Genomic DNA, 12707 nt, shown 5'->3' with positions numbered 1-12707 from the left:
AGAGAGAGAGAATGCTTTACAGGTGCATTTATGGTATATGAGACCATGCCCAAGTGGGCTGGTATCTCAAAGGCTTTTGGCTGAAGGAGCAGAAAGAGCTCCCACAGCACCCATGGAGCCAGAGATCATCTTGGAAGAGAGAACCACCAGTCCATAACCATTTCATTTTATTTCCAGGAAGTTCAGAGAATAATCCAAAGGGAAGTGGTGTGACAGTGACCTTTACCAAGTGTGGGTGTCTTTTTTATAAATGGATTTAAGATGAGACATTTATCTGTGAGACTTAAGGAAATGAACTGTAGGCTGAAAATGAGGTAGGCAAGCCTTGTAATCCACTGCTACAACTAATCTTGTTTGTTTAAGAGTTAAGAAATAAGCTGCCTTTGAGTACAGAGAAGTTAAACTTTAGGGTCTACCCTTCACAAGTTTGTCAATATTAATTGGTTTACTTCTCTAAAACTCAATGTAGAGTCAGTTTCTGAAACCTGAACAGTTCTCAAATCAGTAAACAAATGAAAGCATCTCCTCTGGCAGCCATCTAATGAAGCCCATGAGACTAGCAGTCAGGTTCCATCTCTTTTGTCTCTTAGGACCTCTAAGAGACTCTCCAAAGGAGGGATCCCCAGGAGATCAGGACAAAGAGATTCACTACTTTTTAGAGAAAATAAACATTGAAAGCTCCTGAAATTTGCTAATTAAGAGAGATTATTTCTCTTTTTCTTTCTTATATACTTCAAGGCTAAAGAAGTCAACTCCCCCAACTTCCGAGGGAACAATAATAATTTAATTTTTTCTTTTGATACTAGAGAGCTAAATCTTCTTCATTTTGTCAGTTTTAGCTTCCCTTGTACATGCCTCTTGGATGTGAGTTTTGTCCATTTGTGTCTGTTTTTAGACTTAGCCTTTTCAGTCCTTTGTAAAGATCACTTCCTGAATATGTCTCCTTCTTATACCCATTGCCAAGGTCAGAAGCAGTGAGTACTTGAGATTGAAATGCCAAATGTATTTTTCAAAATTTTACTCTTTTCCCTCTACAGTTTCCATTATTTGGTTGCTTATATAGACTCTCATGTCCATTAATGTTACTTCTTATCATTCCCCTTTGCTGTGGTAACAGACTGAAAGCCATGAACTCTAGCTGTGACATGATCACAGTATGGGAAATGCTCTCATGTTAGAGGACATAGAAAGTAGAATGATGTGGAAAGTGCGAATTAGCAAGGACACAGATATGGAGAGAGTAGAAAGTAATGTTTCCCAACTATTGAAAACACAAAACCTTGAAAGGATGCTAACAATGGAAGAGTGTAGACCTCTAGAAATAGAAGGAGTGGGATGGACAGCGCTGTGACAAGAAACACTCAAGATATAATCTCAGTGGAAGAAGGGGGACAAGAATTGGTATGTGCAGTCTAATTCCACTGTGTGACACCGAAGGGGCATGGGACTATGTAAGGTTGTGCGGAAATAAAATCCCAGACAGAAAGAAAAGAACAAGAGTGGGAAGAAAGGAAATAGAGAATAACGTGGTGACATGATTACCTGTAGACCAGAGTATGTGGAGGAGAAAGCTAGCAATTTTGTTTGCACATCCTCATCACTCTGAATCCTTGTAACTTTGAGCAATTATACTTTCACTTTTCTAAAAACATGTAGTACTTTCTTTTTCTTTTTTTTTTAAAAAAAAGAGGGCTGCTAACTTATAAGATAATACATTTCTCATCATTGTAGGCACCGAAGCAAAACTTGGGGAACAGTTTATGAGGAAAGCTGAGCCTTGAAAATCACCTCCTCACTCTAGGGTACAATGATTCAAACTTCCAAGTATATAGTGTTTGTTTATTTGTTTGTTTTTGTTCTGGCTTCCATAGGGGAGTCTTGGTGAATGAAATGAGTGGGATTAGCTGCCTGCTCAGAATTAGTTTTTCGGGTTCAGGAAGGAAGTTATTACTAGAGAAGAATTTAAAAAAAATTAGGAGCTGAGATGAAAATTTTTCTTTCCCCAAACCATCAGAACAGAAATTGAAATAAAATGTTGCTTCTTTGATCCTGTATTGTTTGTCATGATCCAGCTGTCCCTGTGTTCACTCGTCTGTTCTTCTATTCTGAGGAGACATCGTCATTTTCCTGATGAAAAAGATTAAGGAAATTCAGGAATTCATATGCTCCACTCAGTCTTTGTAGAACGTAACACACTTTGATTCCCCAGTTACATAAACATTTCTTTTTCCTTATCTAAAACTGTATCACGAATCCTGGTTATACAAAAGTAGTTAAGGGGCCTTCATCTCTGAAGAAATTGAATATGTATTTGGCTTTACTCATGTCTCAATATTTTCAAACTATTTTTGCCCTGTCCTTCAAAGTCTTCAGTTAGGAAATTCCAAATTCACTCCCACTCAGCTCCCTGCATCCCGCTGTAGCAAAGATATTTAGTTAATTGTGAATATTTTCATTAATTCTATTTTTAAAATATGGCCTTAATCATCTTATTAACTTTTTGGGGTTCTTTTAGATTCTGTGCCTATGATGAGCACCTCACTGTTTCAGTCTAGTTCATCACTGTTCAGAATGTTCTCCTTCTACTAATTGCAGATTTTAAAAACTGAAGATAATTCCCTCTGGCTTCCTGCTCAAAGGTTCTAACTCGCTCAGGCATTGTGCCATCAACCTTTGCTTCTCCGAGGTAAATTCACTCGTTACTTTCATCTTTGTTCCTTGGTCCTCTCTGCCATCCAATGATATAGTTTCACTGGGGAGAAATATTTAGTAATTTTGTATTTAGATGTATAAAGGAATAATAAAATATAAAACCCCGGATTATATAGAGAATATTAAAAAGATGATTTTAGACTCTCTAACCATAAATAAAAGAAATATTTTAGTGGAGTTTATTTAAATGCTATTTATGTTATTAAATATTTCCCTCCTTTTCGATTCCTTTTAAAAATATTTTAATTTTAATTTTTTAATTAAAGTATAGTCACATCATTTCCCCCTTTTCCCTTTCCTCTTACAACCCCCCTCCATGTCTCCCTGTTTACTCCTTTTCAAATGCATGGATTCTTATTTCTTTGATTTGCATTATTACATGCATGAATTCATAAATACAACCTGCTGAGTCTGTCGAATGTTGCTTATATGTGTATGATTTCATTTCTTATTTTGATTTTTTTGTTTTATGAATTGCAGTCTGTGATCTTCCTATCTATCATATTTTCCATGTCAGCTCTCTTTAGCTGTGAACTGACCACATTGTTCCCATCAGATGCAAATGTCATAATTAATTTAATTATCAATCAATTATTAATTTACATTAGTTCTGGCCTTCACTATTATAGATAATATATTACAAGTTCTTTGTATATACATTCTGATACACGTATCTGATAGTTTTTTTAGAATACATAATTGAAAGTGGAAATATTAAGTCAATGTGTTTGGATAGATCGTCATTAATCTATTAATATTTCCTCAGCCTTTTAGGTTCTAAAATTTTTCTAATTTTTCAAATTATTTTTCTGGGTTTTTCCATTTCTTCACAATTTAATTTTATTCTTAGAAAAAAAAGGAAAACATATTTTTTTCCAATTTAAAAAAAAAAGGAGTAATCTTATTTCTCATCTATCGTGTGGTTATGATGCTTATTAGGTGGTTGTGATGTAGGACAAATTACCCTAGTTTTGGTGCTAAAAGATCAAGTTAACTTGAGCAAATCATATAGATTTTGGTGTCATTATTTTCTTGCTGCAAGATGGGAGGGAAAAACAAATATATAGGGCATTATCATGTTGAATAACATATGGGGAAAACCTTAAAGTGATACAAAATACTGCTTATTGTTACTGCTGCTCAATTATTTTTGAATATGAGAGACTTTTGATGCCAAATTACTCTTCAGTGAGAGAATAGAAGTTAAAATATTGGTTTCCCTACAGCTATGTAATGTATAATTATGAAGAAATTAGAAAAGATAGTTTACTCCCGCGAGGCCAACTATCTGTTAAATTTACATATAACCACAAGCTGGAAACGGCATGGAGATGAACACAATCAAGGAAAATAAGTTGCTGGGCAACAAGGAGCTTGATTGGCAGGTTACATCCTGTACTGAGCCGACTTTCCGAGGAAAAGGAAGCATCCTTCAGTATTGAACAAAGAGAGGAAAATTTCTTGTTCTTAAAGTGTGATGGGGACAGTGAGTTCTGCAAATGCTGAATGATCTGTGGAAGTGGGTTCATGAAGAAGACAAATGTATGGGATACACACGCCTTTGTGAAGCGCTGGAGCAGCCACCCTTCTTCTGTTTAGCAACACAGAAGGGCAGGCCTTTAAGAGGACAATAGAAATTCCATTCTAAACAAATTTTAGGTAACAACTTCTGCAGCTATGTTCTAAGGGGAAGTGACTTTCAAATTTAACTACGCCTTGTCTGTGTCTCTTGCCTACTTCCCTCCAGTACCTACCATCTACCTCGCCAGGAAATCTGTTCCACGCTTCACACATAGACTTCACGTTACACCGTTTCCTGATTGTGTCTATCTTTGACAGCTAGATGGACAGCTATTCCTGCTAACTCTGTATCTACCCAGATGCAGAGCCATTATCACTTTTTCCCAAGTGTCACCTGCTCAAAGCACTGGACGCTAATGTATTCGGATTGATTGACTCAAGCGACTTAAACCTGTCATTTCTGTCTGGAAGATGATGAGAAGAAACCACACAGTGGTGAGCGAATTTGTTTTCCAAGGTTTCTCCAGCTTCCAGGAATTTAAGCTTACTCTCTTTACGATATTTCTGACCTTGTACCTGCTAACCCTGACTGGCAATGTCATTATTGTGATAATTATCAGCATTGATCGTCACCTTCACACTCCCATGTACTTTTTTCTTAGTATGCTTTCTACTTCAGAGACGGTGTACACACTGGTTATTGTGCCAAGGATGCTTTCCAGCCTTGTAGGTTCAAGCCAATCCATTTCTTTGGCTGGCTGTGCTACCCAGATGTTCTTTTTCATTACTTTGGCCATTAACAACTGTTTTCTGCTCACAGCAATGGGATATGACCGCTACGTAGCCATCTGCAACCCCTTGAGGTACACGGTCATCATGAACAAGGGGGTATGTGCCCAGCTAGTATGGGGGTCCTGCAGCATTGGGCTGCTTGTGGCCATAATTCAAATAGCATCTGTGTTCAGGGCACCTTTCTGTGACAAAGAGGTAGCTCACTATTTCTGTGACATCCGCCCTGTTATGAAACTGTCTTGTGCCGATACTACTCTACATGACATAGTGAACTTTATCATCAGCTCACTGGTTATTGTGGTGCCCATGGGCTTGGTTTTCATCTCGTACGTCCTCATCATCTCCACCATCCTCAAGATTGCCTCTGCTGAGGGAAGGAAGAAGGCCTTTGCAACCTGTGCCTCCCACCTCACTGTGGTCATCATCCACTACGGCTGTGCCTCTTTTGCCTACCTCAAGCCCAAATCAGAGAACACCAGAGATCAAGACCAGCTGATCTCAGTAACTTATACTGTTTTTACTCCTCTGCTCAACCCTGTGGTATATACCTTGAGAAACAAAGAAGTCAAGGACGCCATTTACCGTGCTATTAGGAAAAAAACTCTTGCCTAGGATACTTGGAATTCCCCTTATCTGTCTCTGTTTTCAGTTAGCCATGGTCAATTCTGATCTGAAAATATAAAGAAAATATTCCTAATACAATATTTTCTTTTAATTAAAACTTAAATTCTCTCCATGATGTGAGAGATTGAACTCTGCACCTTGCACATGTGAGGCAAATGTTCTACCATTCAGCTCCACTCTCGCCGTCTTGCTTTTATCTTTATTCTGCTATCGCTTTTATGGTCTCCCAGGTTGCCACCAGAGCAATGACCAGATGCAGCTCATGAGCTGGGAATTGGGGAGGCATCGTAATCCAGGGTGGAGTTCATTATTACCAGTTCATTGATGGCAGAAAAGTAGGTTGTACGGTGCCTATATGAATGCTGTGTTGAAAAATCACTATGAACATCAGGCAGATACTGAGTTCTAGAGCTCCACAGAGGGCATAGCTGAGGTCCAGGTGGGCTAGAAACCATCTGAGCTCCCTCTTCTCCTTAGACCACTTTCTTCTTTGGGCAGTGACGAAAGCTATAGGCTCTGACTGACCCTCAGAAACACTATCATATATAAACATTCTTTGAGCTTGAATAGCTGCATATCAATTATCCTGCACATAAGATATTCACATTACAGTTCATAAAAGTCACAAATTACAGTTATGAAGAAACAACTACAATGATATGGGGTCACCACAACATGAGGGTCTGTATTAAAGGGTTGCAGAATTAGGAAGAGTGAGAACTTTAATTTTAAACATTTTTCTATACAAGAATTTGGGGTTTCCCTAACCCCTGTGCCATTGCTCTCTAAAGGGGAAGGTTATTTTCTTGTGTGGAAAAAAAGCTTAAGAGTCAGAATTATTTAGCCTTGTGAAGAGACTGGATGTGCTACATATATTGTGGCCCATACAATACTAAAGAAAAAATATTCGTCTTCTCAAGAATCCTATTAAAAATGCACAGAAAGCACACTTCAATTTAAGTCCAGGGCCTCCGTGTCTCTCGTGGTAACGTGAGAGCCAAAGTTATGTTTTAAGTTTTAATTACTGTGCCTAAGTGATCCATGAAACAGAAATGTCTGTACCATGTAAGGCTCTTGCCCATGGACAGTTACTGGAGGCTATTATTTACGGGAGATAACAATCCACCTGTTTTGTTTCCCTAAATAATTTGGTTTGACTCAACTGCACCGAATGCGCTTGATCACATGTGGGTGGGAGGTACGCAGTCAAGAAATACATCAGGGTGTGCACTTTGCCCCTGATTGGATCTAAGTGGAAAGTACATAGGCAGGAAGTATATCAGGATATATGCTTGTCCCTGATTGGACCCCATGCGAAATACGGTGGTCTTGTGGATTTGTTTGTACAGGCCTGTGCAAAATGTCACTCCTTGTCATTTTCAGGGAACCCCAGAATGGTCCTGGCCAGTATTTAATTAAAGCTTGCTTCAAACTTGGCACAGAAATTGTGGTACTGGCCTTTCCCTTGTGATTCTCAGGTTTAACAGTAGGAAGGTCAAAAAGGGATGTGTGTCCTTGTTCTGGGACAGCTACTTCCCAGGAAAGCTGAGAGAAAGTGAAGAGGGACCTCCAGAAGAGTTGATTTTTGTATTTTGGGGGTTTCGCTAAGAATGCCTTTGAAGACATCATGGATTATTTTCTAGGTGTGTAAACCTAGCCCTTGAGAAGCCTTCTTCTGAAGCTCCCTTTGGAGGTCTGCCTCCCTTAGGCAGTCTGTTCCTGAAGGCCTTCCCAGCAGCCACACTTTGTTCACAGGTTTCTGGATTTGAGTACACAGAACCACCATCCAGCCTCCCCCATTTGCTCAGGATTCTACGAGATGGGTGTCCAGTTCTGAGAGCGGTGTGTCCTCCTAGATCCTATGCAGACAAGTGTGGTACAATTGACCTCAGTTTTTGTAACAGTGAATAGTATATAGCCAAGGCTCAATTTGTTTGCCGTTTCAACACAATCCACACTTCTACTATAACAGAAACAAGAACAGATTTAATTTCAAAGAGTATGTGATTATTACTAGATACAAATTATGACTGACAAGAAAGAAGTTTAATCCCACAGTTTGGGTTTAGTCACCACATAGCCATTGTCTTCAAAAATAAGTGATTGCCAATTTATAAGGTTGCCACTGCGACACCCATCATCCATCATTTTTAGGGGTACCACATGGTCCCACATGGCCACCTCCCAAATATCCCCAACAAAGGATTGTTTTATATCAAAACGTCCCCCAAAGGAATCCTGCTCTTGTCCGATGATAATCTTTGCCTCACCCCCTACAGTGTACCCCTTCTTCAAGCCCTTTCTTCCCAAAGGCTTTCCATTTAGCCAGAGTTCTGCAATCCCAGAGGCAGACTCCCAGCTCACACAGATATGGATTGGGGCATAGGGATTTAGGGGTGCTTTGAAAATGACTCCCGAATTCCCAACATAGAACATGTACTCTCCCACTTTCTCCACAAAGAGAAGAATCTCATTGTCCCTGGTCTTTGTATTGTAGGAGAAGAGGCTGTAAGGGCGGGTGAGGTCAGTGAAGGCCTTCAGACACAATGTGAAGTTCTGCAGTGACTTCTTCACCTGAGGGATCAGGGACACATAGGCAGTGGCTGATTCTTGAGGGAAAATAAATGCCTTCCCCTTCATGTCTGTGAAGAAAAGACAGAAAGACAAACATTCTATCAGCTCTGCTGTTTGGTTTGTTCTTTTTTGTGGCCCTAGAGCTGCTTCTCAGCAGAGTATGTATAGCACATTGGTGCACACAGAGACCTACAAGTGTGTGAGTAGGGGGCTAAACAGCTACATGGTATCAAGGCAGGCCTGGAAGGGCAGTCCATGGCAGCCATCTCAGCACTTGAGAGATGGAGGCCTTCTGCTCTATGTGGTGAGTCCTAAGCAAACCTGAGCTACCTGAGACCTTGTCTCAAACAAAACAAAGCCAAACCAAGCAATGAAAAGATAAATTTGGGTTCAGTATATCAGTTACAAAAGTCAACGTTTCCTGTATCAACTCTACCTCCATCTTTGTTGAGACACCACTGAGATAAAAAGAAGTGCCAGCGACAGACAATTAAACATAACTGAATCATTGCAGTGGATAAAGAATGGGGCACTGCATGATATTCTACCACAGACTGAATCATATTTCTCCTAGAGAATAATTCATGATCCTAGAGAAGCTAAATAGGAAGGTGAACCCAAAGAAAAACATGTAGTTATGCTCCTAGATATTGGAAGTAGACAAGATTGCCAGGCAAAAAATGAGAGCTTGGGGGTGGGGGTGGGGTCGGGGTAAGAGGAGAAGTGAGAAGGGGAGGATGGGGAGAGCTTGGGGGAATGGGATGGTTGGGATGGAGGAAGAGTGGATATGAGAGCAGGGAAGTATATATCTTAATTAAGGGAGCCATTTTAAGGTTGGCAAGAGACTGGACTCTAGAGGGGTTCCCATGTGTCCAAAGAGATGTCTCCAGCTTGTTCCTTGAGCAGCTGAGGAGAGGGCACCTGAACTGGCCCTATCCTATAGCCATACTGATGAATATCTTGCATATCACCATAGAACCTTCATCTGGCAATGGATGGAGATAGAGACAGAGACCCACATTGGAGCACTGGACTGAGCTCCCAAGGTCCAAATGAGGAGCAGAAGAAGAGAGAACATGAGCAAGGAAGTCAGGACCATGAGGGGGTGTGCCCACCCACTGTGACGGTGGGGTTGATCTAAAGAGAACTCACCAAGGCCAGCTGGACTGGGACTGATGGAGCATGTGATCAAACCGGACTCTCTGAACGTGGCTGACAAGGAGGGCTGACTGAGAAGCCAAGGACAATGGCACTGGGTTTTGATTCTACTGCATGTACTGGCTTTGTGGGAACCTAGTCTGTTTGGATGCTCACCCTCCTAGACCTGGATGGAGGGGGGAGGACCTTGGACTTCCCACAGGGCAGGGAACCCTGACTGCTCTTTGGACTGGGGAATGGGGGAGGGGGAGGGAAATGGGAGGAGGGGCGGAGGTGAAAATTTGTAATAATAATAACAACAACAACAATAATAATAATAAAGAATCCCTGTAACTGGGGTTACAGACATCCTGGATCTTGTGATGAGCCAACACTTATGATTGGTGTGAAATCTGAAAAGCAAAATCATGTAAATTGCTTGGCCCAGACCATGATAGTACTGTACCCTCATCCTCCCTCTCTCCCACATTTCCTATATACAATAAAGACCAATTTTCCACTGCAGCAACAGGATCAAAGGACTATTTACTATGGATGTATTTTGTCTTAAAAACCATGTGAAAAGATGAAGCTATAATCATCATAGGAATGATTTCTTCCTTGTTCGGAAAAGTAAATTTAACTAATGCTATAGTTTGGAAAATAAACTCTAGAATAATGGCTAACTGAATCAAAGGTGACATTGCCTAGAAATAATATAAAGTCTTAGAATTGAGTTAGCTTTGCTTCATAGCAGGAAATGAGAAAACAGCATGAATTCTATTTCCTAATACATAAGGGCTTCTTAAGAAATGCTTATACCCTGGACCCCTAGAGGATAGGAATGAATGCTTCCAGAAAAGAGGGCTAGCTAGAGTATATGAGAGAGACAGACAGAGAAGGCGAGATGGGGGGGGGGGAGGTGGAGGAGAGACACTAAACTTCTGTCAGTACAACAGCAACCCGGGGATTGGAGTGTAAACCATGTATTTATGTCCTGTGATCAATTATCTTCCTGTTTGTAACCTTGTCAGTGCACAAACTTGGAACAAAATATCACAGTTAGCCTGAAATAATGTATAACTCATTGCTGACAGCAACACTGAGGTACAGGGAAATGAGTGTCGAGTTTTCTTACTGGCAGCCACGGGAAAGAAAATGTAAAGCCGTCAAAGCAGCAAACCGTCTTCTTTGGTAGTAAAAAGCGAGTTTCATAACTTGCATCCCAAGCTCATCCCTTCTCTCATTTATCTCACCGCCATGTATGGGGTGGGTGGTACTTCTTTCTCCATTGTCTTGGTGAAGAAGTGAGGCTCAGAGTCCTTCCACTTCACAACGGTTGTTTAGTTACCCAATTATTAGGGAGAGATGGGTTTCCGATAGAAAGGCCAAACATCTCCTCTACCAACTTGTCTTTTTCTAGGAAAAAACATAAATTATGTTGCCTCTCCTTTTATCATAGATGAGTAGTCACCGTGCTGTCATCAAGGAAGTGAATCCACTCTCCTCCACACTTCTTTCTTGAACCCAGAGACATCCTTACACCCTGGTATAGTAAGATATATCCTTAGTCGGCAAGGCCTGTGACAGTTTTTGAAATACGATATAAATTAATTCTCTTCCATTTGGGTATGGGCTGATTCACTGGTAAGGAGCGGAACATATTTGGAGAATTTCTAAGATTTGATTACAGAATGGCTGTTGCTTTTGAACTGACGCTCCTTCCAGTCTGTTTTGTAGAAAGGGCCGCAATGCCAGGAGACTAAGAGGGATCTGCAGTCAGTAGACAATAAGAAACTCAGACCCTTGACCAGCTTCCTGAAATGAGCAGAAATTGATTAACCATAAGAGAAGTTTGGGGCTGGGCAGTGGTGGTGCGCGCCTTTAATTCCAACACTCAAGAGGTAGAGACAGGTGGATCTCTGTGAGTTCGAGGCCAGCCTGGTCTACAGAGTAGGTTCTAGGACAGGCTCCAAAAGCTACAGAAAAACACTGTCTTGAAAAACAAACAAGCAAAAACAAACAAGCAGAGATAACCGAGAAATTTGGGAGCAGAGCAACCTTTAGAGAACAGTTGAAATACTGCAGTTCCATAGAGACCTGTGCTTGGAGACAGTAGCTAGACCAGTCTCTGTTTTCTATCACACAAAAGACACAAGACAGTAAGCACTCACAGTTTCCAGCTGCATCACAGATAAGAGTAAATGACTCCCACACACCCTTCACTCACATCTTCCTGAAAACAGCCACAGCAAAAGCTGTTGGACCCTATCTGTTCTAGACATGGAGAGTTTCCCATCAGGGATCAGCACTTACCTAATTGGGCTACACCTCCTGTAAGAACAGAGAGAAGCAGGGCACCCACAATGAGCTTGGCCATTGTGCTCTTTGTAGACTCCTCTGGTAGTAGAAGGCAGCAACAATTGTCTCTGTGGAGAGACATTCGCTCCTGGGCTCTTATATTGCACTCATAGGGACAACACCTTTGTTTTTACAACAGAAAGACAAAGTTATAAAAGGTTAATATTAACTGAACCATTATGTAGTTTTAAAGTCAATGTGTTGGTAGTTCAGATAATATAAAATATTTTGGGGAAACTCTAAACAAGCAAATTAAAGACCCTCATGATAAAAAGTATGAGGCATTGAAAAAAAGAAATGGAAGCTATCAGAAGATGGAAAGACATCTCATGCTCATGAATCAGTAAGATTAGCATAGTAAAAAATGACTATCCTACCCAAAGCTATCTATGTATTCAATGAAATCCCCATCAAAATTCTGACACAACCTTTACAGAACTTGAAAGGACAATTTTCAGCTTCATATGAAAACACAGAAAATCCAGTACAGCTAAAACCCTCTACACAATCAAAGAACTGTGGGAGGTATCACCATCCCTAATCTAAATTGTATAGAACTATGATAAAAACAGCATGGTACTGGTACAAAACTAAATATATTGATCAAGAGGATAGAATTAAAGACCGTGTTTAAGGTCTGGGGTATAACTGCCAAAGGGTCTTAGTGGATTCAGAGGATGGTGGGGTTACACAAAGTTGCAGCAGGAAGACTCTTTGGTTTGTAGCAGAGTGGAAAACCAGCTACAGTTAGATACAGTTGCCAATTCTCTTCAAAAGAAGTCCTTGACGCTGAGTGTTAAGATGACCTCTCATATGTCTCCAGTCAGGTCACCTTTGTAGTAACTTAGGAGCTCAAGTGAGATATCTATGAAGTTGAATAGACTCAGCCTTTTTCAAAAGGGCATGAAATAATGCTTAAACTCATGGCATGGTCAAGCTATGCAATGACATAAATCTAAGATTTAAAATCTGACTATATTTCATTG

The 12707-nt window shown here is 40.5% G+C and overlaps 2 protein-coding genes across 2 annotated transcripts; one reads left to right on the top strand and one right to left on the bottom strand.

The window, feature by feature from the left end:
- The first annotated feature begins 4704 nt into the window (after window positions 1-4704).
- LOC101987660 (olfactory receptor 10J1-like) lies at window positions 4705-5637 on the top strand. Its single transcript, XM_005368551.2, has one exon. It carries the CDS (start codon window positions 4705-4707, stop codon window positions 5635-5637), a length of 933 nt encoding a protein of 310 aa, XP_005368608.1.
- A 2058-nt stretch (window positions 5638-7695) lies between these two features.
- Window positions 7696-11740, bottom strand: LOC102000963 (mucosal pentraxin-like). The gene is made up of 2 exons (XM_005368598.1): window positions 11677-11740; window positions 7696-8291 (listed from the first exon to the last, which is right to left on the bottom strand). Exons 1-2 carry the CDS (start codon window positions 11738-11740, stop codon window positions 7696-7698), a joined length of 660 nt encoding a protein of 219 aa, XP_005368655.1.
- Window positions 11741-12707: the final 967 nt, after the last annotated feature.

Source organism: Microtus ochrogaster, unplaced genomic scaffold (genome assembly GCF_000317375.1).
Source record: "Microtus ochrogaster isolate Prairie Vole_2 unplaced genomic scaffold, MicOch1.0 UNK35, whole genome shotgun sequence".
Classification (NCBI taxonomy): Eukaryota; Metazoa; Chordata; class Mammalia; order Rodentia; family Cricetidae; genus Microtus; species Microtus ochrogaster.
The sequence above is the reverse complement of the archived record's forward strand: the minus strand, read 5'-3'. Positions and strand labels throughout refer to the sequence as shown.

Excerpts from the sequence above, each read along its gene's own strand:
- LOC101987660 (XM_005368551.2), top strand. The coding sequence starts at position 4,705 with ATGATGAGAAGAAACCACACAGTGGTGAGCGAATTTGTTTTCCAAGGT.
- LOC102000963 (XM_005368598.1), bottom strand. The coding sequence starts at position 11,740 with ATGGCCAAGCTCATTGTGGGTGCCCTGCTTCTCTCTGTTCTTACAGGA. Across the intron at positions 8,292-11,676 it reads AGGAGGTGTAGCCCAATTAG|ACATGAAGGGGAAGGCATTT; the intron begins GTAAGTGCTGAT and ends TTTTCTTCACAG.